General features: G+C 36.4%; 4 protein-coding genes across 4 annotated transcripts; 2 read left to right on the top strand and 2 right to left on the bottom strand.

The window, feature by feature from the left end:
* The first annotated feature begins 3,595 nt into the window (after window positions 1-3,595).
* Window positions 3,596-5,497, top strand: LOC132555196 (uncharacterized). The gene has a single exon (XM_060219549.1). The coding sequence runs from the start codon at window positions 3,596-3,598 to the stop codon at window positions 5,495-5,497; it is 1,902 nt and encodes a 633-aa protein (XP_060075532.1).
* Window positions 5,498-8,648: 3,151 nt separating this feature from the next.
* LOC132555207 (eukaryotic translation initiation factor 2 subunit 2-like) lies at window positions 8,649-17,532 on the top strand. The gene is made up of 9 exons (XM_060219562.1): window positions 8,649-8,802; window positions 11,010-11,166; window positions 11,827-11,912; window positions 12,707-12,875; window positions 14,615-14,709; window positions 15,182-15,330; window positions 15,653-15,709; window positions 16,415-16,500; window positions 16,933-17,532. Exons 1-9 carry the CDS (start codon window positions 8,785-8,787, stop codon window positions 17,106-17,108), a joined length of 993 nt encoding a protein of 330 aa, XP_060075545.1. The 5' UTR covers window positions 8,649-8,784; the 3' UTR covers window positions 17,109-17,532.
* A 3,763-nt stretch (window positions 17,533-21,295) lies between these two features.
* Window positions 21,296-22,193, bottom strand: LOC132555204 (uncharacterized). The gene is made up of 2 exons (XM_060219556.1): window positions 21,959-22,193; window positions 21,296-21,558 (listed from the first exon to the last, which is right to left on the bottom strand). The coding sequence occupies exons 1-2, from the start codon at window positions 22,191-22,193 to the stop codon at window positions 21,296-21,298; spliced, it is 498 nt and encodes a 165-aa protein (XP_060075539.1).
* Window positions 22,194-24,421: 2,228 nt separating this feature from the next.
* On the bottom strand, window positions 24,422-26,834 carry LOC132555195 (tumor necrosis factor receptor superfamily member 11B-like). The gene is made up of 3 exons (XM_060219548.1): window positions 26,516-26,834; window positions 25,429-25,635; window positions 24,422-24,699 (listed from the first exon to the last, which is right to left on the bottom strand). The coding sequence occupies exons 1-3, from the start codon at window positions 26,832-26,834 to the stop codon at window positions 24,422-24,424; spliced, it is 804 nt and encodes a 267-aa protein (XP_060075531.1).

The following is a 26,834-nucleotide window of genomic DNA, read 5'->3' as shown; positions in this document are numbered from 1 at the left end:
TGGATTTGAAAAAAGATTTTTGAAATTCCAGTCTTTTTGACCTATTCCATACAATTCACAATTGTCGAAAGTCGAAAATGGTTTACAACGCACTACGGACTACTCACGACGTCCCTCGACAAAAGGGGGTTGCAAAAGGCCACCCTTTGTTTCAGGTGACCTCAAATAATAGAACTATTTGTAGTGGAACTGGTTGATTGTCAGGGACCAGGTATTACTGTTCAGAGGTTGCTGTGTTTAAACCTCAGTCTTTTGTGTTTTTTATCTTCTTCGAACCTGGTCCATGTGACCAACCCTTGTTTCAAGTAGGAGAATACATACCGGAACTGAGTTGTATAAAGTTATGTATACCATCCTGTCCTGTCCTGATGTAATTTATGCTAACATTGTCATTTCTATATCAATCTATGTAAATCTCTATATTAATTGTAGTAATCAGATTGTCTAACAGTTTGTCAGGTTTTTGTTTTGGCACACTATCTAAAGTTCTGTTGAATCAATTGAGTCAATTGCACTCAAACTTTATCAAATGCTTCTTTAAAGAAAGTGCTTTGGTGAGAACGAATTTCAGGTCCTGAGGTCAACGGTCATGGTCACTTACTATAAATGGAAAAAAAGTATTGCTACGAAACAACTTCAGTTATACTTGTATAATTACTTTCTCCGTTGCTTCTTTACAATGCTTGCTCTCAATAGTGTTTCTTGTTCAGAGATCAAAGGCTAAGGCCACCATGACTTTAAGTAGAAATTTGAATATACAGCACACACACACACACACACACACACACACACACACACACACACATATATATATATATATATATATCATCTGAACGTTAAGTGGTAAAAGTTTACTTATAAAATAATAAAACATGATTGTCTGAAATCAAATGAGAAGTCATCTGACCGCAGGTCAAGGATATCAGCTCAGATGTTTATGTTTTTTAAATTCATTATTGGTTTATAATTAAACACCACTTTGTGTGTCTATCTCTGTATCATTACTTTATGCACAAGTTACAATATCTTATTAACACCAGGCCATAGATAGAATTTCTTCACATTCACATCACAATGCCATCACCAAGTTATATAACTTTGTTAGATTTCGGTGGTCATAAGTCAAGGTCACCCTTGACCGCTGCATGAGATAGCTCATGAACACATCAATAGATCTAGAAGAAAAAAAAATCAAAACAAGATCTGAGGTGTAAGTATATTTCTAGATGTGAGCAAGCCATGTCCTGCTTTCTTTGTTTTTCATTTATCATTAGTAGCTTAATAGTTTACACTTTTCATCACAAGGCTATCTTTGTTTCATACCATATAATGTACATTTTATGTGCTTGTTGTAAAGTAATCTTGTATGTATCATTGATCATTGTGTTACATTTATAAACGTTACGTAAAGCATATTGGAAAACGTGATTAGGAGTTGTAATAACTGGTGCTCTATCCTTTTGTTGTTAAGATGTGTTTAGATTTCTTCCTGTCTCATCTAAACAGGATGGGATGGGATTGGTTTATATTTGTATGAATGTCAATGGGTTTTAAATCAGTAATGAACTATTAACTGGCAATATATCACATGTACATGATAGTAGGTTGCTGAGGATTACCTGGAAAATGATATAATTTGCAACATATTCCCAGTTCAGAACTTTTTTTAAGATCCCTTAGCATTTCCGCAATTGCAGTATTATTTGAAACTATTAATTTACATTTTGGCATTTCTTAAACTGTTGAACTGTCTTATTTTAAGTCTGTTAGTTCGCTGCAAGTTTGCATTTTACGTTTATTGTGCGTATTTGAAGCGATTCTTTATATCTCAGTAACCTTAGCTAAAATGAAAGTAGATCTAATTTTATGAAAATACGCAACTACGTCTAATGTCCGGTTTACAGCTGGGTACATCTACCGTTCATGAGATTCGATATTTACACAGTATATGTGTGTGGTGACGATACGCTTCCACTATCGTATATATGTCATGTAAACGTACACATATCGACAGACTAGGCCTGGCCTGTGTGTATCGGGTACACTACATGAGACTATTTTATTTGTGATTCTATTTTAAGGTATGTCTACCTTTGTATTGTTCACCTGTATCGGATAGTATAAACCAGGTACATATAATACAGAGAGATAAGAAACATCCTGTACTTTTTTGTTTTGCTATAAAGAAGACATTCAAGTTAACCTGCCTTGCTTTATTTGTAAACCATTTTCCTACAAAATTACATGACTAATATTTTCAAATTAAACAGTGACAGGAAAAAATTTAATTGCGTTAATTTGTGACAAATCATTTCTATGTGCTTTAGATGGTTATATATAACTTCATAACAGCTGAAATACCGTCCTGTATGGTATACCACATTCAGTCCTAAATATGAAGAAAATCATCTATAAATAAATGGCATTAAAAAGCTGAGTAATTTTCCGATTGACTGGAAAAGCAAGGTTTACGACTCGGTTAACAAACACAATACTTAACGCTAGAGAAGTCGTTTATGGGCCTAGTTTCTTATCCCTCTATATTGTACTTTCTTGTATTTATATCGACTTTCAACATGTCTACTTTATCGTGGCATGCTGGATTACGCCAAACCTTAGGGATTGAAGTTCACCAACAATATCTTCTACATGTAGTCCGAAATGATCGTACAAAACAGTGTATACATGATCTCAAAGATCACTTTGCACGCTGTTGTCAACAGGCATCGGCTTGTGGTTGAATACATGAGCTTACTAGGCATTGATATCTGGTTAATGCTTGTATATGAAGTAGTGAAGTATGAAATGAATATAGATAGAACATTGTGTTGAATGAGCAGTGTCAGTTTGGGCCATACTGCTGCAATTCATTGACAAGCCTGACTTTTGCAGGAAGATAAATATTCGTTAGCTGTATACTGCATAGAGTATGATATTCCAAACATCATGTTTTATGGAGGTTCATTGGAAATTCTGGGGTTAAAAATAGGGGTTATAAAATAGACATTTAGGAGTTTTGTATTGTTTTTCTGCTTAATAAGTATGAAGTCCTAGAGTAATGAAGTAAGTGTTGAAAATAGCAGAGTTTAGGTGACTAGAGATTCCTAGCGCATTAGATATGTGAAGGAAATTTAATATCACAACCTTAAAGGAATGTATGTTATGTAAGGTTTGTATGTGTGTAATTTATGTTATGTAAGGTTTGTATGTGTGTAATGTATGTTATGTAAGGTTTGTATGTGTGTAATGTATGTATGTATATATGTATGTTTATGGTGTACTGTGTATTATGTTTATGTCTGACCACCATGTCGTCTTGGGAGAAGACTTATATAGGCTATGGTTGGCTGTCTATTGATTATTTTTATCAATGAAATATAAATATTCTGAAATGAAATGAAAGGAATAGGGCATCTTAAGACAATATTTTAAGTACTTATTTGCTTTCATAACAGAGATGTATACGAGAATTGAATATATAATTACACGTGTATATTTACAGGACTCTATGGCAGAGGTATCGGATGTGGGAGAGCATGACGAGCAGTCATGGGTCCTTTATCACTTGTTAGACCGGATTGTTGGGAATCAAGAAATGATAACCGTCAGAAGAAAGCTAGCTGTTATGAATGAGCTTATTGTGAATGCAGAAAAATCATCTACAATGACGAAGTTCAATGCGGGTAGCAGAAGTGATGGGAGTGCTGTGGTAGGTTCGGACCAGGACACGATGTACACTTATAAAAATATAGTTGTTTTAAGTCCAGATCAGGCTGTGTCAAGGAGTGATGATATACCGGTTTTGATGATGAGAGATGCTGCTGACAGTAGACCTGGTTATGTATTTTTGGAACTAGTTAAGGGATGGGATTTTTCTAGCAAATTGTCGGAGTCTATTGTTCCAGTTGGTGATAAATTCTTCGTCTCTAGTGAAGTATACAGTCGTACTCACATCGATGGCATCAGTGATTTGACTCGGATAACCTTTGAAACTAACGGTCCAGCTTCAGGTATCAGTTATGAAGTCAGCCCAGGCTTAGTTAATGTGGACACTGTAATGTCTCTCCGTTGTCCTAACTGGCCGAAAGAAGCTAACGAATGGGTGATTAGGCCTCGTTTGCACGGATGGCCGAATAAAACATTAAGGGATCAGATAGTACGGGATGGCTGTCATCTTGTCCCTGTAGGAGATAAAACGTCTGGTGACTCATTCTTACAATGGAGAATTTCTTTTGTTACTGCGGAAAGGAAACTTCTTTATTCCCTCAGCCATGTCCAATTCTTAGTGTACGGACTTCTCAAGTGCTTCCTCCAACAGATTTCTGAAATCTTGAAAGAATTACTAGGGAATATTGAAATTCTTACATCATATATTATGAAAACAATTATATTACATGCGGTTGAAAGTACACACCATTCACTGTGGCAAGACAGAAACATATTTTATTGTTTCATGCTCTGCCTGAAAATTTTGATCGGTTGGGTGGAAACAGGATATTGTCCAAATTACTTCATCAAGAGTAACAATATGTTCCTTGGCAAAGTTAATGGCAAAAATCAAGAAAAACTCCTTCGCTTTCTTATTGATCTTCACGATCTGAAATGGGAATGTCTTTCAGTTAACAGGACTTCATTGACAGCTGTAGGAGAGATTATTGAGATGGTGCGCAATGGAGAGTGGGAATCCGTTCTATATTCACCAGCTGTTTTTGAGAGGAAACGTGACGAAGTGCTGTTCAACCAGGTAGACAGAAGTAATATCAGACGGGATGCACTTCCTGTGTTATTAGAACACTTGTCTGCATCAAAATCAGAACTGGATGAGTTCTTGTCTTACGTTCCGATAGTATCAGGACTGACATGTGAAGGAATAGCGATATTTGGTGAACATCGGCCTATCATTGCAAATAAAGAAAAGTACAAGTTTCTCAGAAAATGCAAGAAATTTCTAACACCATTTGCCGGAGTAAGTACAAGTCCCGGGCTGCTGGCATTAGCAACATATCATTACCACACTGGGAATTACCCCAAAGCACTGGAAATATGTGGTCACATGATCACTTCGGTCAAGATTCATTTTGGTTTTCCCTTAGATTTAAAGGAGGAGACGACCTACAACCAGGTGTGTTGTGGAAGAGGGTACTCGCTGCTGCATAAATTCCGGGAGATATGTGTATCAGACTTTGAGTTCAAGCAAAACGATCTATGCTTCTGTCCACCCCAACTACACCCAGAGTTTAGAAGTTGCGTTCGAGGTACTACACTTCTGATTCCCCCTCTCCCCTATGCTGTGTTCCTGTCGTTCCTTTGTTACCACGAACTTGGTGACATCCGAAGACGTGACGCAGCCTTGATTCATCTCCGGATCGTGAAGTATGATAAGAAACAAGGAGGTAGTTATTACTGGATAGTCCACAATCTGCTGGGAATCTGTTATGAAATAGCTGGGGACACACGAGGTGCACTCAGGGAGTATAGGAACTCTCTCGGTGTTTGAAGTTTGACCCAATGTAACAACCCAGCCAAGAAGAGAATAGAACGTTTACTGCAAATATAAATAAAAAGGATAGAGTACTCTCGATGTAATGTTTTATATATCAAAACTTTTTTTATAGACAGGAAGTTAAAGTACAGATAGCATTGCTTAATATTATTACGCCACATATGAGCTTGTCTAAGGAACCGTCCTTACAAATGAGCTTGTATAGTGTCATTATTACGCCACACATGAGCTTGTCTAAGGTACCGTCCTTACAAATGAGCTTGTATAGTGTCATCATTACGCCACACATGAGCTTGTCTAAGGTACTGTCCTTACAATTGAACTTGTATAGTGACATTATTCGCCACAAATGAGCTTTTCTAAGGTACCACCCTCACAGTTGAACTCGTCAAGTGTCATTATTACACCACATGCGAGCATCTCGGATTTTAAATCACAAAGTCATACATTCGAACTCTAACCGTTGTCCTAACAATGTTAACCTAAAATCAAAATAACTCACCAAAGTAATTTAAGAAAAAGAAAGTCAATGTTGAATTTATTTCTGAAGCATTGGTCATCTAAGCCCTTACCACTAAACGTATGGACTCAACCTGGTGACCACCTACTATAAAGAAAACTATCCTATATTTACCCGCTTCTCATATGATGATTATCTCCCCTTAATTTCATGTGATTTCCTCAAGTCGAGATTTTCCTCGGCTGATATCTCCTCAAAAACAGCTTGTATAAAATTTTCTAAAGGAACAGGAGGAAGGCATCGGCTAGGATGTCCTGAAATTCCTTGAGGAATTTTCATACAAGATATTTTCAAGGAGATATTAGCTGAGGAAAATCTGGGCTTGAGGAAATCTCAAGTTGAGATGTTTTATACAAGTGAGGCCAGGTTAGAGTTACATTCAAGATTTCGAATTGTAACCCTGCTACCAATTACACTACCTACATTTAACTTCATCTATATACGTACCAGTAATTAGCATTACACCTGCTGCACATAAAAAGGCATCAGAATTCACTATAAAATAGGGCATAAATACAAATATCAAAATATCGGTCAATGTGCTATGTTATGTTACTGATTGTCATTAGCAAACTTCCCCGACGATGGAAGGTTTCTAGACATTGATGTTGCATCGTGCTGGCCTTTATTCAAATACCCGTTGAAGAAACGTATAAACCAAACATTTTCTTTTCCGTATGTGTTACAGATTATCAAGCGTCTTTCGCTGTAAGTACGGCACTCGATGCTTTGGTGTTACTGACAACCCCGGAGATGAAATTGACTACCTTAATATCCCATGTACACATGCTGATCACAATGCCATAAAACCCTGGGGGTCCAACCAAAATACCTTGTATTTTTTGTAAGTCAACCTGCTGCACAACGTTCAGGTTAGGTAAGCCAGTAGTATATAGAGTTACGGGAGCCTAGGTCCTCCGACTCCAGCAACACAAGATGATGCATGCTCATTTTAACAGTATGAATTTTTTGGACTATTTGTAACTATATATTGGTTAACTACATACGTCACTCGCTCGAGGTCATATGGGCCCAGGCCACACCTAATGGGGAGGACGATGTGCCGCCACTCTGTTGAAAGTAGTATACGATTTATACAAAGGAATATTGATGTTCAAAATTGCGAACATTGCCACAGTTTCCACCATTACTTGTCAATCAACATAAGTATACACATTACATCCAGTGACAGCTGTATTTCAGAAACAAAGATCGGAACCAGGACTTGGATCACCCAGCTTTAGACAAAATCGGGAAAGAATCCTGACATTCATACAGAAGAAGGATTTTAAAGATTTTACTCTAGTACTTCTAGTGGGCTCCGCCTCTCCTGCCCGAAGGGATAGAGACTCAACGTTTATACGACATTTGTTCTCCTTTACCCAGGAGTGTTTACAGTTTGCGACAGAAACCTGTCGTTCGTACAGAAGAAGAATTTCAAATATTTTGGCCCATTTGAAGTATGGGTCCGTTCTCAAGTCATAGGGGACCGGGACCCATCATTCATACATTTCCTTTCACCAAATAACCTTTCATACCAAATTATGACAGGTTCCAATTATTCGATATAAAAGAAGTATTTGGAAGAACTTGCCCTACGTCTTCCCCCATCCTCTCTCTCTCTCTCTCTCTCTCTCTGTCAACACCTCCAGATTAGGCCTCGTCTCTTGTGCCGAAGGAGCCGAGACCTACCGTTGATACAAAACTGTTTCTTCTTCCCGTTAAACAAAATTGGTAAAGAATCTAGGATTCCTACAGAAGAATGATTTTAAAGAATTTTCTATTTTTCCCTAACTGGACCTGCCCCTCTGGTCGCATTGAGATGAAACACATTATTTATACAAAGATTTTTCGCCTTTTCCGTAGTATATTTCGGAATGAAACTTTGGACTTCTCATTGTGCCTTAATGAAATACAGATAGTAATATAGTTAAAATTTTCTCATTATTTTAAATAGCTTTTATCGATTTTTTGGCGTGTTAACTGCATCAAGTAAGTTTTACAAACTTTTAAATGACTTCTCCAAATAATGTACATAACAGATTTGCAGTTGTAGTCACGTGATGGCAGTGAAATCAAGGATTCGGGGTAGGGGATATATATATACTCTGTAATAGTGACGCGTTATTTCTTTAGATGATATTCTTAAAATTTGCAAAAGCGGTACAAACCTTTTTGGTGAAGTCGGGACGACTTATCTAAATCCCAAAACCCCGCCTCTCTCTCTCACCCATATTTTTTTGGTCAACATTTTTTTTATCAATTTTCTAATTAATTGCAAAAAATACAGCAGGACTAGTTAAACCGATGTTCTTCGATATATCGTTGCAAAGAGAAATAGGCATTTTCATATCCTCCTGTCATACTTCCCTGTAAATGACGAAGACGTATTTTTACTTCGTAAAATATGATGCAATATCTGAGCAATTACTGAAGATTCGTTTATAAATATAAACCCAGCTAACGCATCAGTAAAACTAAACATAGATTTCCATTGCCAATTACCATAATCAATAAGTAGCTATATATGTGTGTGTATCTACACGCATCATGTCGTCTGGTGATTTTTTTTAACCCAACGCAAGTAACCTCCCTTGACTTGTCGACCTTCACCGACGATCTGAAATCATCTGATGCAAGCGGTGTGCGTGTGAAAATATTGAGAGTATTTAATTCGTGTTACACGGCGAAATAAGAGCATACGCCTTTTTAAACACGTCAAAAGAACCAAGAAGAGTTTGAAGTTCAACCTAAAGATAAAATGGCTGACGATGAATCGGTAAGAAACTGAATATAATGATTGCATGCGTTCGCTAGAAAATCCAATATGGCGACGTCCATTGAACATGTGGGTATTTTAACAGCTGGACCCATAATCGTTATAAGACGGTCCTGTACTATTTTTCTGGAATTATCAACCGGTATCCAGATCAATATATCCTGATAGAAGATATTCACCTAATTATGTAATCTACCTTATAATTTAAAATATTTTCTTGAAACGTGGTGGAGATTATGGCTGATCGGTATTTGGACATTTTGTAAAGGTTTTGGAGCTAGGTCAGATCGGGTACACAATAGTCAATCTTTCAAATGTTTACTTGTGAAGACATGATTTGCTCTAGACCTAATACTCAGACCGACAAAATAATTTTGTTTGTGGTAGTTATAAATTAGTAACATAAATCATTCTAGGCCTATATGTGAAATGACTCCTAAAATTACTAAAATAGCAAGAGTTATTATAATCGTGCATGATTCTTGCTATTTTAGTGCTTTATTAGCTGTATTTCACATATATAACGTCTGATTCCTGGGGTAAAAGTGAAAAACATTCCTGATGAGTGCTTGACAGAAATCAGAGGTAATCTTCTCTGCTGAGGAGGCTTGGAAATATAACGGTCACAAAAGCTTACTCGATCAGCTGAGTAAGAGAGACTATATTTGACAAAATTAAAAAAAAAACCATATCATTTTCAATAAAAACACGATATCCCACTCACTACATCACCTGATAGTATTTCCACTCTACTCCTTTTTCTGTCTTTTTTAGTCCACTGAAAGGTTGTAATAGTGGAAGTAAAACCTACTAGATAAATGAAATAAATCAAAATAAAAACTGTATTTGTCATTAGATCAAAATTAGAAAAAAGAACACCCACATGTAATTACTGACAGGTGCCCAACACAATTGTCATTAATAGAGTGCATTGTATAGTACATCAATGTAAATTTTGTGTATAAAGGCAGAAGCTATTGGACTGCCATCCTTTCAGAATATACGCAATTTATAGCTTTATTTTGATTAGGGAGATTTCTTTTTTTTTAGCTCATTGATTAATGTCATTCTAACCAGATCTAAAGCTGGTGAGCTAGATATCTGGAAAACCATTACAACTACAACAAGTGTCCTGGAAGGATCAACTATGAACCAAATGACTTGAGATTAGGCATAAAATACGGGAAACATACTACATACTTATATGTCTTCAGTAATTGTCCAGCTGTTTGAACCAGACATATTTTTTTCACATATCAGCCAACAATGTGGAACAGGTAAAACAATTTGGCTGCTCCATTTTGTGTTTATAGAAGATCTTATGAAATACTTGGACATTGTTGCATCCTCGACTTGTATTTCTGATGATGATGTAACAGTCGTAGGTATCGTTACTTTCTTATTCATCATCTTGACACTAAGAGTCTTTGCTCAATGCCTCGTACTCCAGCCGAGTTCTAGTTTGTCAGTGTTTTGAAGAGCGTATTACCCAGGTTAAGCTGTCAGCCTGTGTATGTTGTTTGTCTTACAGAGTTAAGTTCTGCTATTTATTGTTAAACTCTTTTTGAGATAAATCTTTTTTCATAAAGGACACAATATGATTGACATCCACTCCAATACAGAGAAGTTCCTTATCAACACAGTAGTTCGCTAAAGTTTTCAGGCCTAGCGACCATCTTCAGGCGATTATTTTAATGACTTGGTAAAAACATTATGATATAACAAATATTAACAGTAGGGGCAGTAATAATGTTACTGCTCGAAGACAACACGTTACTTGATAATACCAATGCACAAATTTACTAGTTTTATATATATAGTTAGACATGTTTAAGATATGGAAAGATATTGTGTATACAAGGATCTTTGTAGTCTAAATGTAATGATTTCCTAATCGGAAATTGTAAATCACTTTCCCACTTCAAACAGATTTTTCCTAATTATGATCCAACTGGCAATTTGTTAACAGTGCTTCTAAGATTGACCTAAAATGTAACTAAATCTTTCCAATTCAGATATGAGTGGTCTTTTACCAAATAATCAAGGATGTTCCTGAGATTTTTATTTCAAGAACGGAGTACAGATCTGTTGATATAAAAACATTTTAGCTCAGAGGGCTGTATATAAGTTAATAAGAGCTTAATCTATTTAATGTAGTGTATAGATAGTGAGCCTTTATTCATGAATTATATCAAAATATCTTACAGTTTATGCTCGACTTGAAAAAGAAAAAGAAGAAGAAGAAGGTACCTTTTGATATTGATAGTGTTGAAATGAATGACGGTTCACCATCCCAAACAGACACCCCACCAGAAACGCGTGAAGAACCAGAGAAGTCTGAAAAGGCAGACAAAATTGATGATGGTAAGCTCAATAATTAATGTTCTTATATTCAAGTGGATCCTCACCCATATTTTTTGTCTGGACAACTATGTTCTAGGCTGGAATCATTTGGATGTTGAGTTTTCTGGATTGCCTGGTTTTGTCAACTGGTCAGATGGGAGGTCTACATTTCACTTTATTTTGAAACGATGAAAGTCTTCTTCTATTCCTTAAATAACTAAAATTTGAGATTGCTGACAAAAGTGAGTGTCTTAATGTAACAGGAAGCCATTTCCTACAATTGTTTTTATGGCCTGAATTCAGTGTTCAGATTTTAGCAAATCCAGAATATCAGATGTGACTTTTTACTTATCCTCTGCAGTATTTAATTTTATACTCTGTATTGCAAAAATGTTAAATGGAATGGAAAAGACTGCCAGTTTGTGTACATACTGTCATATATTAGTTTTTCAAGTTTTATCCTGTAAGTGCAGCACAGCAGACCTATAATTATTGCTGTAGGCTTTGAAAGTCTTTTTAAGTCCACAAAATGTTGAACTTTGGGTAATATCGCCGATGAGGGGCCAAGATGAAAATGAATTTATTCATCCAGCATGAGATGAAGAAAATTGTGCCTCCTACTACAGATGTAAATAGAATTCATCTTTGAGAAATCAGTCAATGTTTCTTTTATTTTTTCAGACATGTCTTTTGACTTCACAAATACAAAGAAGAAGAAAAAGAAGAAGAAGGCATTTGACATGGATGATATGGGAGATGCTTTGCCTGTAAGTGTTCTGGTTTTGCAAAAAATTAGGCTGCTATTAAAGGGTTACAATGATAAAGCAGAGGTTAGGCTCCTACTAAAGGGTTGCAATGATGAAGCGAAAGTTTGGCTACTACCAAAGGGTTGCAATGAGGAAGCGAAAGTTTGGCTCCTACTAAAGGGTTACAATGAGGAAGCAAAAGTTTGGCTCCTATTAAAGGGTTACAATGGGAAAGCAAAAGTTAGGCTCCTACTAAAGGGTTACAATGAGGAAGTGAATGTTTGACTACTACTAAAGGGTTACAATGAGGAAGTGAAAGTTGGGCTCCTACTAAAGGGTTACAATGGGAAAGCAAAAGTTAGGCTCCTGCTAAAGGGTTACAATGAGGAAGTGAAAGTTTGGCTCCTACTAAAGGGTTACAATGAGGAAGTGAAAGTTTGGCTCCTACTAAAGGGTTACAATGGGAAAGCAAAAGTTTGGCTCCTACTAAAGGGTTACAATGGGAAAGCAAAAGTTTGGCTCCTACTAAAGAGTTGCAATGAGGAAGCAAAAGTAGACTCCTACCAAAGACTATTTTGATGAAGCTCTTTAACCAGTTTGTAAGGTTTCACTGAGAAATACGAGGGAATCATTCTACCATGGTTATTTTTACACTCCTATTAAAAGTTTTGTCTTGAAAGCATAACATTTATTTCAGCTGTAAAAAACTTTAGCCTCCGTTTTTATTTTAAAATTTCAAATATTGACAAAAGATGAAAGTTATTAAACTGTGACAAAAGTTTCACTATATAATGTTTATATACCTTAACTTGCAGGAGTCGACTGAAAACACTGAAGTTCCAGCATCTCAAGACGTTCAGGATACTGGGGCTGCAGATGACCTGACTGGTGATTTTAATCTTGATCTGCCACAAAAAAAGAAAAAGAAGAAGAAGAAGAATGTTGACTTTGAAGCAATTGAGGAGCCAGAGGATCTAGATGATGGTAGGAAATTTATACAAGTTTTCTTTTCTTACTTGATGGCTTAAACTTTGATACAGCAATCAATGTTTATCCTGTAGTAGGTCCAAGGGCGGATACTTAGGGTCAGGGGGTTGGCTTATTACAGGACCCCAGGGGTCAACACAATACCTTCTACACAAAGTCTGGGGATAGACTTATTACATGAAAGATGAACCAACACATTACATCTTACTTAAAGTCTGGTGATGGGCTTATTACAGGACTGACAAAATACCTCATAATCAGGGTTAGGAAAGGGCTTATTAGAGGACACAATGGCTGATACATTACCTTTTACTCAAAATCAAGGTGCATGCTTATTACAGGACACCAGAGTTGACACATTACCTCTTACTTGGGGTTGGAAATGGGCTTATTAGAGGACACAATGGCTGATACATTACCTTTTACTCAAAATCAAGGTGCATGCTGATTACAGGACACCAGAGTTGACACATTACCTCTTACTTGGGGTTGGAAATGGGCTTATTAGAGGACACAATGGCTGATACATTACCTTTACTCAAAATCAAGGTGCATGCTGATTACAGGACACCAGGGTTGACACATTACCTCTTACTTGGGGTTGGAAATGGGCTTATTAGAGGACACAATGGCTGATACATTACCTTTTACTCAAAATCAAGGTGCATGCTGATTACAGGACACCAGGGTTGACACATTACCTCTTACTTGGGGTTGGAAATGGGCTTATTAGAGGACACAATGGCTGATACATTACCTTTTACTCAAAATCAAGGTGCATGCTGATTACAGGACACCAGAGTTGACACATTACCTCTTACTTGGGGTTGGAAATGTGGCTTATTAGAGGACACAATGGCTGATACATTACCTTTTACTCAAAATCAAGGTGCATGCTGATTACAGGACACCAGAGTTGACACATTACCTCTTACTTGGGGTTGGAAATGGGCTTATTAGAGGACACAATGGCTGATACATTACCTTTTACTCAAAATCAAGGTGCATGCTGATTACAGGACACCAGGGTTGACACATTACCTCTTACTTGGGGTTGGAAATGGGCTTATTAGAGGACACAATGGCTGATACATTACCTTTTACTCAAAATCAAGGTGCATGCTGATTACAGGACACCAGAGTTGACACATTACCTCTTACTTGGGGTTGGAAGTGGGCTTATTAGAGGACTAAAGGGGCAGATGTATTACCTTTTAATCAAAGTCAGGAGGTGGGCTTATTACAGGGCACAAGGGGCCAACACATTATGTCTTATTTAGGATTAGGTGCAGGTTTAATTATTTAAGCAAACAAGGGACCAACACATTATCTCTTGGGGTGGACCTATTACAGGACCCCATGGGTCAACACATTGCCTGTTACCAACAATTAGAAGGTGGACTTATTACAGGACAAAAAATAGCATCACTTTGTATTTTTATTGCACCAGCAATTAGCAGGCATTGGCCTATTTTACAGAAAAGTACAGTTACTACTTTTGTTGGGTGTGTGGTTTTTGCAAACCAATTTAGAAAAGTTTGTTTTAAAAAACACCAGCATAATCAATACAAGAGTTTGTAGATTTTTTAACCATATGGGCTATGCAGATGGTTAAGGCTTGCAAACGATGAAATTTCTTTATATTCAGAAATATGGTGCATGGAAAATTAGGGTATTAGTATTTAAAGAGAACTAAAACGTTAAACTTGATTTACATTGTTGATTTTTTGTTTTAGATGATACCATAGACGCAAAGGATGACAGAGTGTCAGGAAACATTCCTGAGGGTAAATCCTGGCTGGGATCAGATAGAGATTATACCTATGATGAGGTGAGAATAAATCCTGGCTGAGGTCAGGTAGAGATTAAAACAATGATGAGGTGAGAATAAATCCTGGCTGAGGTCAGGTAGAGATTATAACAATGATGAGGTGAGAATAAATCCTGGCTGAGGTCAGGTAGAGATTATAACAATGATGAGGTGGGAATAAATCCTGGCTGAGGTCAGGTAGAGATTATAACAATGATGAGGTGAGAATAAATCCTGGCTGAGGTCAGGTAGAGATTATAACAATGATGAGGTGAGAATAAATCCTGGCTGAGGTCAGGTAGAGATTATACCTTTTGATGTGGTAAGGGTATATCCTGAGAGATTAAACTGTTGGAAAGGTGTATTAGTTTGGTTAATACCAAAGTAGTAATGTGTCTGATTCCAAACCATTTTCCCTTTTGACGATTATCATCCAGACTGTTTGACACAAGTGATGTGTATTTTATTCTGATTTGTTGTTTCATTTCGACAGTTATTATCCAGAGTATTTGACATCATCAGGGAAAAGAACCCAGACATGGTGGCGGGAGAAAAGAAAATTTTCAAAATGCGTCCCCCACAAGTTCTTAAAGTCGGAACTAGGAAAACATCATTTGCTAACTTTTCAGATATTTGTAGATTGTAAGTATGATTTTAACCAAAAAAGGGAATCTACTCTCTGTATAAAAAGGGTTTTGACAATAAATGTTACTCTGTTGAGCACTTAACTACTTGTAGAATAAATATAAATTTAATTAAACATTGTTTAATGAGATGCATTGTCGTCAAGTAATGGATAAAATTTCAACATAGAGCTGTTTCATCCTTCAAGGGCTCACTAATGCTAAGGACCTTTTAAAATACTTAATGCAGAAAGATGTTTTGAGGTGATGTTGACTAATATACAAGTAGATATTTTCTCCTTTCCTATCAGCACTTAAATATGGCCTTGTTTACTTTACAGTTTACACAGACAACCAAAACATGTCCTTGCGTTTTTGTTGGCAGAATTAGGAACAAGGTATGTTTAGTTTTGGAGTAAACACACTGTTGTGACTATATAAGTGCTGTTAGTTAAATTTGTCACTTTCATTCAAAAGAAAACATTTATTAGGCTATAAAGCTGTAAGTAGGATTACCAACAAATGCTATTTCAGTGTCCTGTAATAAGCCCACCCCTGAACTTGAGTCGGAGGTAATGCATTTGCACACAAGCTTTAATGTGAAACAAATACAGTATCACATTCAGGCCAGGTTATAGAGTATCCTTGTGACTAATGAAATAAAATATAGTGAAAATTGATGCTATATGGCATGGAAGAGTTTTGCTCTCAATCAAATTCAGTACATTTACCAACTCTTTTGGTTCTAGATCTTGTGCTGAAAATATTAAGACAAAACCTGAGTTTCACTGTAATGTTGGTAAAAATTTTCAAACTTTTTGAGAAGTTTTCAGGTAGGAAGCAGGCTTTGTATACCTGTTGTTACATTAGCGATATTTCTGTTTGTTTTTGTCCAATAATATACACCTGGTACTAGACATATGTCCATCAATTACAGATGTCAGGTTAGGTTATATGTATTATATCATTGTCCTGTGATACGAAAATTTCTCTACTTTTGGTGCGAGATTGTATGTTATTGACCTCCTGGGGTTATTATCACCAGATATCAATCCTCTATAGGTGATTTGTGTTTTAACCAGTTTTCTGATCTATTTTTTCAGTGGATCTGTTGATGGTAACAACCAGCTTATTATCAGAGGAAAATACAACCAGAAACAGATTGAGAACGTTCTTAGACGATATATTAGTAAGTATTTATAAGTTTCTTGGGATTTTGAGACTTAACATTTTTTATTCGAATGGTGATAACTTTGGAAAATATTTTTTGTAATGTTCTTCATTTCAATCATTCAGGTATTTGCAGTTTTATAAAAAGTTTTATAAAAAAAAAATTAAATAATGATTTCCTTGTTTTTATTCATAGAAATAATGAAATTGTGTTTGATATTCTCAATTACGGGTTTTCAAGGTCTCATATTTGCATAATTTCATTTCAACTTTGAAAAGAATGAAAAATCTGTTTAAAAACAATGGTATTTAGACTTTACAGTCATCACTTCCAAATGTATAGACTTTAACAAAGATGTACAAACATCCTGAAAATGAAAACAAGCAGTTTGTATTGAAATTTGTTGTCCACAGATGCAAAAACAACACATATTGATTATTTTCTTTGCAGAGGAATATGTGACCTGTCATACATGCCGATCGCCAGACACCCTCCTTCAAAAGGATACCCGATTATTCTTCCTTCAGTGTGAAACATGTGGATCTAGATGTTCTGTCGCCAGCATCAAATCAGGATTCCAGGCTGTCACTGGCAAACGTGCTGCAATTCGTGCAAAGACTACGTAAAGTTGAAAAAAAAATGGAGAAATTTGTGTATAGAAAACATACAAACTGGAACATCATTGACAACAAACATCATCAGTGACATCAATATATTGCAAAGGATTTTTTTTTTTAACTAGATATCTAAGTGATTTTTGAATTGTTTGTGTAATTCACTTTCTCAAATTTAAATTATGAAGTTTACATTTCATCCAAAATACCATGTTCTTGTGTTCAATCCAATGCGGAGAATGAAGTTTCATAAATTTGACAATAAATTCGGATAAACTGTGAAAATCAGACTGGTTGATATTTTGTAATGAATGTATGTTTGGTTGATCCAGTGTACACATGGAAGGTAAATTAGACATTGACTGATGCATTTCTATTTCATACTCGTCAAGCATTGCAGAATATTTATAATTACAATTAAAATAATTTCATTTGTTTTGTGGTGTTTGCTTTTCTGTGGCTTTCTTTAAAGAAAAGTGTACTTCAGTAGTTGAAATTTTCCTTTAACTTCTTCTTTGAGTTTATCTATTTATTTTTGTTCTGTAAATCATTATTCTAGACTTGTTGTAAATCTTCTTTTCCCACTGCTCTCTTAAGAATATATTTTTGAAGTAAAGTTGTTGCAGATATTGAATAGAACTAATAGTGTAGAACATTTGATTACTTTGACACATATGCAAGTTAGTACTAAAATGATTTATCTTTCCATCATGTATGATTTATAACTAGGTGCTTTTGTAAACTATGTAAAACATTGCCTGAATGCCAACACATGTTAGAGTCCCTAAAATATGGTGATTTTATGGAGGGAGAAATTCTTACTATCTTAAGTGACCACAACTAAAATAAAATTTCATAAAATCAGTGCCGCTTGTACTATGTCACCATCACCTGATTGTGATAAACAGATGGTCCATTTTATACTAGATTTAGAGGGTAAATTTTTGGGGGCACTGTTAACTCCACCACAGCTTCTGTTTGCTTTATTTACTATCAGTATGGGAAAAATATGGTCCAGATAAGTTGCAGTTAAACTCTTTGTATCACAAGCTATGTTTCCTTGCCAATTCCTTGTTTCCAGGCTCCTCAAATTTACACTCCTCTTTAGTAATGTACTTTATCAGCCTTTTACAAGAGATGCCAGAGGGATTTTGGTAATCGCCAACGTTAGCTCTTAATTTGTTTTTAAAAGTCCCATATTTGACATCATTTGTACTCTTTCCGCAGTTCTTGCTCTTGGATTAATGACATTCGTCGCGAGAAATCGTGATGATGATACTTGTCAAATCAAAGACTGCATAACTTGGAACCAGTGATAAAGATGCATTCAGTACTTCTCAAGAATTAACAATAACAAACTTTCATTGTTAAAATCCAAGATGGATGCCTGTCCGACATTTTGTTTTCAGGCCATCTGAGACGAAGTCGTGTGATGACATTGTTTGGCTTGTACACTTTACTTTTTCATACATTGTGAATTTTTGATATTTTCGACTTCTGAAAAACCCCAGAACTATCTTCAATATTCCAGGAGTTACTTTCGCTCTCTTCACCCCAGGAACATGTGGTAAAATTGAAGGCACAAGCAAAGTAATTCGATTGGTTCCAGTAGAAAAAAAAAATGACCAGTCACAAGCTGATACGCTGAGATTCGTTTGATGTTCGTCTTGATCACAAGGTGACGCACATGGAAGCTTCAATTTTGTCGTGACATGTGTCAGAGGTGCAGAGAGCGAAAGAAATTGTAACTCCTGTAGCAACGAGGATGTCCCAGAACCGGTTTTCATGAAATTTCACAGAAATCTTCCTTGGCCAAAGGTGAAGAAATATTCTGAATGATATGGCCCTAATTCCTAAGGGTCCTGAATCAGTTACTCTTAATGGCTGGAAGGATGCTTTACCAAAAAGTTAAAAAAAATCATGACCTCTGGATCTCTTATTTCTCCCTGGGAAGGGGGTAAAGTTTACTATAGTTTACATTACATTTCATAGCATAATATGTTTATTTTCTATGAAAAAAAATACCGATATGCCTACGTTAGTACTGTAACACTAAGAACTGATATACTTTGTAAATACTTTTGTTACAAAGGTTCTGATTGAATGAGCTGACAGGTTTAAACATTTTAAAGGGACAGGAAATAAAAACGATAATAATCTCACCGATCAATCTTTCACTTTGTCCATACTTTCTTATTTAACCACAAATATATAAAGGAAATAGCTAAAACACAAATCTTGTCCGTGAAGGTTTAGATACAAATTAAAACTTGTATAATTTATCACTGTCTTACATACTTTTTACGTATAACCAAAGTTACAAAACAAATTCATAATTTGGACATGTTATTCAAACGTAATTTACTTACTAAATATACTCATGCTTTGATAAGAAATGTATTCTCATTACATTAATAGCAACTCCTGAAAATATTCGCTATTAAGAGGTTAAGGAGATAGACGTCCTCATACTCGTCAGATCTTAACTATCTCAATATTCTTTATGTTATTTAACTAGGATACTAAAGATAGTGTAAAAGCACTTTCGACGGGTTGATATATAATTATTAACATCTTGATTAATTATTTAGACCAAGTTAATGAAAAAAATGTTACTGTGTCCTACATCATTTTACGTATTATGTAGATTACACAGCAACATCTCGACTCGAAAATAATTCATGAAAAACTAGTTCATTTAGTTTCGCTATAGTCATGCTAGGGTGAAATAAATATTTTCTCATTAATCACCAGAGGTCTAAAAAAACATTTAGCCTGTTTTCTGATCTTAAAGGGTAGGGGAGATAAACGTGATATACCTCTGACTGGTCTCGTACCTACAATCTTCATATTTTCATGTTTCACAAGGATACCGAAGACGTTTTTAAAAGATTTTCGCTGTTTATACTCGGAATATAAGTACAATTTTTGATCTCTTTCTGAATTATTTTATAATTTTATAATATCCCGTCTGGCACCTTTTTTCGTGTATTATATCAAATATGCAAAACTAATTCACAAGTCGGTCATATGTCATTAAAAACTTGTCCATTTTAGTGACGTTTGTTTATGGTTAAGCAAAACATATTTCATAAGGATACTATTTAAAGCATTTAGTACAATTTTCAGGATCAGTAGTAGAAATCTTAAGAACCATATGCCATTCCATGTATTATGACACATGTTGTCACTAAATAGAATATTTCCACGTGAGCGATGCAGGCCTTTTTGACCTCTTGTTCTTATTGGTCCAAAACTGACGAGGATATAACTACGTACCGAAATAAACCTACACGTGAAATCTGAGACAGATCTCGGGATGACCACGGAGAGCAATTTTCATAGAACGTCATTTGTTGGTGCATATCTTTCTATTGTCACATGTAACATATAAGGTCATCATTACCTCCTGGGTAGATTCGTTCTGACGGTGATCCTGAAAACAAAATGTCTAAAAGATGTGTGTCGTCATCATAGAAACTACTCCTTGACATTTCAGTTATTAGTTTTATGATCTCGGGAAAATAGGGCTAAAAATGACAACCATGATGTTCCCCTAACATGCCTTATTTAGCGGATGTCGAATGTAGGCTCTTCTTGGCTCCTAGTTGTGAAGTCTTTTAATTTCTCAGAGAAAACTTCAGGTGTCTGTATAGACTATCCCCGTTGCTATTTACGCATGTAATTTTGAGGTCGATCGAAAGCATAGAAATATTTCTGGCCCTTTTTTCAACCGGACGGAAAATCAGACGAAGAAAAAAAGTAACAAATAACGTTGGTACATATTTTTATTTACCTAATATATATATATATTTATGTACAAATTCATCTCGAATTGGGACTATTTTCTATACGAGTTACTTCTCTTGTGCCGTAGTGCCTGCCAATTTGTTATTTTTCTGAGGACCAAGTAGCTCATACGTGCCTGATATTCTTTAAATAAACTTTAGACACTTAGCTCTGTATTGAAAATGTTTTCGAAAATTGAAATTAGCAAAAACTGCTGATTATACAATATTGTTTAAATTAAAATAACGATGCTATTTCTTTTGAAATGAGAATGATTTTGCTTGAGATTTTGGCGTCTGAAAATCTACTACTATATATTTCAAAATTGATCCTTGTCCACTCCGAATTTTCCCGGGTATCTAATGACGGGACACCATGAACACATAAATGTATAACTATCAACTTTAAATCTACACATCTGTTTCCCTATCGTCGTCACTATCGTCGTCATCATCATCTTCGTTGTTGAAAACAGTCGGGTATTTGTTTCTGAGGAGCGCTATCACATTATGGTGATCTAGGACGTAAAGAGCGGCGAGGAGTTTTCCAGGCGATGCAGCATCACCGCCCCTATGTTTCCATTCCAACAGACCTTCGTGCATTTTCTCCCTCGTCGAACTCACCTCAGACTCAAGCTGTTTGGTATAGGTGTAGGCCTGCTTGTCGCCAATACCTAGTATAAAAACATTAAAAAGGAAATAGTTATCTATTGACTTGAAACTCTCGTCAATTCGTATCCGATATACAGCATCCTGAAAATGGTCTCTCGAATGTCATCATAGATGTTAGACACAAGGATGAATTCATCTCAGTCTTTTTGTATTTCAATTTACATAGGGTTGGATCGGTTCAAATGGATTAAACTAATCTGACATTATTTGATAAATACGTCGAGACCTTGTTCTCTGCAAACTTTGCGCTATTTAATGTACAATGTCTTAAAGACAATGCCTCTGTTTCATGAATTTCCCGTACCACCAGGAAACCCATCATTACTACGGTTCACTGAAATGTCTTAAGATGGCGCCTATTAAAATTCTTCAAATGCAAGGAAATAATCAAGACACACGTACCGATAAACAAACGGGTTATAAGAGATTTCCAGTGAGGGGAGATTTTCCGTGCCATGAAGCTAAAGACAGAGTCGTAGCGAGCTTCCCAGCCATTGCTATCTTCATGAGAAGACAACTGAAGGTTGAGTGTGGATCTGCTGTCCCTGTAGCGCCCTCTATAACCCCATTGTTGTCCGTCGATGGTAAGCATGGACCCATTTACGGACTTGTCGCCCATCTCGCTTATCGGGGCCATCGACCTTACGGAACGTGTTGTTCTGGACCTAAAATGATAAAATTTGTTCAAAGAGCTTAAAGGTGGTCTCATCAGAATGCACCACAAGTGCTTCGCCGTAGAACATCGTCAAAAGATTTGGTTTGTTTTGATACTGTTTAATGTTCCATCAACAGCCATGACGGCCTCCTGGGGTATGAGGAGTGAACACGTGCGTTTGTAGGAGACTGTGATAGTGCTGAACTGAAACCGATTTTATAGCGCTATTACACTGAAAGACTCCCAGCTGGTCACAACATCCATACCGCAATACTGAACATATATGAAACTATCATTTTTATTTAAGTATTGTACGTCTTGACCAACAAAGTTTACCTCAAATGGCGAACACTAAACTAAAGGCCAAAAGGGAAGGCAGACAAGAGCAAAGGTTAGAATCGCTTTCGGTGAAGGGAGTCGATGATCGGAATAGAGAATTACAGTGGATGCAAGAACATTGATATCTCTCTCAGTTAAAATTGCGAATGTGAACGGTGCCCGCTACCACACCGGAAGCTGTAAGCAATAATTGTGTCCGATGTCCTTTCTGTCTAGCTGTTGGATTGGTTATATCGTCTCAATTGTCGTCAGTTGCGCACTTGTTAAACGAGATGAGACGTCCGCTTCGTTAACTGGCAAATAAGTCGACGGCGTTTTAACAGTCGTACGAGATCTGTTGCATATGGCTTTTGTTTGCTTAAAGTGAACTTACCTGGTCCTGACGTTGTGAACTTGCTCAGAAGATACTTAGCATTTGTACATTGGATATTTTATAGGGTGTTCGTCTCCGCACAAATATTCCAGTGAGTCACACACCAAATGTATCAGGTGGTAAGTGAAAATATACCACATTTCAACACGTATGGATAAAAATGTTTGATAAATAAAATTCTGCCACAACAGTTTGGAAATCACTCCAAACGCATCGGTTTATTATTTCAATTGTTATATAAACATAAATTTTATACCATATGAGACACGCTTCACACACTAACTGAAATTAAAACGTGCAAAAGTAGTCCGCGATTTTTTTTATTTTATTTGAGGTTTCTTTTCCTTTTTTGCTATGACGATATCAAACAATTTCATTTGAGTTATAATATTTGTAATGAGTCACAATGTCCCCATGTATTTCTCAGTTGTGCATATAACATTTTATTAAAGTTCGTATCATCACGCCCCAATTGATGACGTTAACAAAACACACAACAGGTCAAGTTAACATTGGAATGGCTTTTTATTGTGGTAGAAATAGGCCACACAAAGTTGTGGTGGTGGTGGTGGTGGTGGTGGTGGTGGTGGTGGTATATGGAATTTTTTTCACTCTCGTAAGGTGTTATCAAAAAGTTAAAAAAAAATACTCATGTTTGTCTAACTTTTGAAAAACAAATGACTAGAGAGAGAGAGAGGGAGAGAGAGAGAGAGAGAGAGAGAGAGAGAGAGATTCCACATACCAAGAGCACTCGTTGTGTAACCTCTATTTACCAAATATATTACCAGTGTAATAACATCCATAACATAATTTATATGACACACTTGTAGTAAGTATAAAGATCAAGCTGAGTTGTGATTGGCTGAATGTGCCCATCATTTTCATTGTGATGTCTTAACTTTAAAGAGTCATATTCATATTGACGTCATCAACAAAGACGGATGTATATAATGAGAATATCACTGTATCTGTCTAATTTAATGCTGTTTTTACACAAAAGTATCTAAGTTAACACAATCTTATCCCTATATGTTTCCATTTAATAGAAAACAACAAGAAAATATCAATGTGCCAACATGATCATCATCAAAACTCAAATTCAATTAATCTCCAACAAAACATAACCAATAGAATGATTTACACGGAGACTCATGAAAAAGTGCATGGAGAACAAGAACCAAACACAAAGACCGCCAAAATTTGAACTCTATCTCTCCAGAAGCTCGGTAAAATCAAATTGAAAATTAGTAGAAACACATATAATAATTAGAAACAAGTATAATATTCTGTATTGTTGTAAAATAATTTTCGTGGTGGTTTTATTCTCTGTGGGTATTCCCAGCCTATGAATTCCAATAACTGTTAAAAATTTACATAGAACTGAAGATGAATTTCCTGATAATTACAATAAGATACTATAATAAATGAAATATCACGAAATAATGTACATTTTTTTTCGAAAAACTGCGAAATTTGAGTCCGACAAAAAAGGATGTTTTCACAGTATGACAAAGTCTCCTTCTACTGACCTCATACTTGGTGCGATGCTGGAGGCGTCACTGAAGTAGAATGACGACATGCCGTCCTGAGCGTACGCGTACTGTAGTGAAGAATGGTCGGTATACAGATGGGAGGCATTCATGCTCATACCCTTCATCTGGTTATACTTCTGTCTCCAGCAGTAGAGTTTTATTAGCACAAGGATAAGCACAAACAACACGATAGAAAAGACCAGCACTAGGACGACCACTAGAGGGAAATCTGGACCACGTATATCTACAATGATAAAAAGTAGATACCACAAAATGTTTATATGAAAACACCACCAATTTGGATTCATAACTTTATATATATATATATTATTTTTATTGCACATCTTTTAAAATCATAACTTCTCAATTTGTTATCTGCATCTCGCTACATATAACAGAAAGCAAGCGAAATAATTTCGGAATTTCAATTGTTCTTGCATGTCAAACTGTGTTTGCGTACATATTACACAAAACTGCACGTGAGCGGTATATCTTACAGACATTTGAAAATACAAGTTTGTGCACGATATTGATGATTTTTAAACGTGAAATATCATTATGGCATGATGGCTTCCTATAATTTATCTATGGCATGACGGCTTCCTATATTTTATCTACTACATTAGAAAAAGTGCTGCTTAGCACTGAAATCGGATAATTGCATCTTCTTAAATTTACATCAATTGTCAAACAAATTATTTCCAACTTAAATTAATCACTCTCGTTCGCCCGGATGGAAGCGCATGAGATGTTATACCGTGTGGGAGGACACCAGAATACCCGGGGAAAATCCACGTGTTCGGGTAGGTGATAATTTTTACCTTTTCGTTTCAAATCGGGGAATTGACCCCGGTCCACTGAGCGAAAGACAAGAGTGTTACCATTGTGCCAGCCAATCACCTACGCAGATAATTTGAGGGTCTGAGATAGCACTGAATACCATCTATCTGTAATTAGCTTCAAATGTACTCACTTTGAGCTCCAATTGTTTTGTTCAGGGCATACTCCTCGGAAGTCCTCTGCATTCCACATACGGTATTGTGAGTGGCGCCACACTCAAGGAGCACTTCGAACGGACCACACGAGCTGCAGCTCTTGCACCGGTCAGTAGCAGACGATACATCTGAGTACATACAACCTGGACGACACGCCTCACATATCGTATTATTGGTCTTGGATCCTGAAGGGAAATGAAATGCTTTAAGTAAATTTCAGTAAGATTTTGAAAAGAATAACAAAAATTACTCAACATATCCCATACTTTGCGACTATAGCGCAGAGTTTACTTTTTACGCACTGAAGTCCAAAAAGGCTTATGACGACAGCTTCTACCCTTGGGGTCGTCAACGGCATCAATCATGTAATAGGAAGAGAGAGAGAGATGAAAAAGTACCTTGCTCCCACCAGGGTTCGAACAAGCAACTCTTCGGTCTCTAGCCGAACACGCTATCTCTCGACGAAAGGGGATTTACCACTAGCAAAGGCTAGTAAGGTGACCTGTACAATCATTTTCTAGTTTGTTTGTTTTAAAATACATTTACACTTGCGTGGCATTCCCCTTATATTGGCCAGAGAGGAAAAAACCATTATAGAGCTGTCAAGATGACGATGGTGCTTCGCCAAAAATGTTGTTCCATCCAAAAGGATACACCAAATAAATCTAAATACAACGTTAATAATCCCCAACCCCCACCCTCGCTATCCAATAAACACATTTGTTCAATAAAGTTGACAAAAATTTTTTTTCCTCGGTAGTCAACATTGTAAAGGACTTTTGGATTGCAAAACATTGTTTAAATCAACCAATGGGAATTTGAGAATTTGTTGATGCTGCTGACAGGATTTCCGGCTTTGTCGGATTGGTTGAGACCACATACATCCATGATCGTCCGGGTTTCCTCAAGATCATAAACTAGACGGTTAACATTTTGTCGGTTCGTCAAAATATCCACTGTCTGGTGTTGGGACCAGAGGGAACTCGGGCTCCAGTCCGGAGAGAAATTAAACTATTTTCCCATGCATTAGATAATTCCCTTCTAACAGTTAAAATTCGTACTCACCCAATCGTGTAACACCATATCCTTTATCACATTGCGTGTGAGGATAACATGCCTCAAAATTGCCCTTTTTCCGTCGACTGTAATAATAGCCTTCAGGACACTCACAAACGGCATCCGACATTCCGGTACAAGGGGAGGTAATTACCATACGTAGGACGGAGCAGGCCACGGAGCAAGGATGACAAGTGTCCGCTCTGTTGTAGACATCAGAGTAGTAATTGTCCGGACACATACGACAATTTGACACGTGATAATCTTCAATACAATCTGCTACCCAGTACGTCCCAGGGGGACATTTCAAGCACGTGATTCCCGTCAT

This window comes from Ylistrum balloti, unplaced genomic scaffold (genome assembly GCF_031769215.1).
Source record: "Ylistrum balloti isolate Yb309-2 unplaced genomic scaffold, AGI_CSIRO_Ybal_v1 Utg370460, whole genome shotgun sequence".
NCBI lineage: Eukaryota > Metazoa > Mollusca > Bivalvia > Pectinida > Pectinidae > Ylistrum > Ylistrum balloti.
Note: the sequence above shows the minus strand (reverse complement) of the source record. Positions and strands in the feature narration are given on the sequence as shown.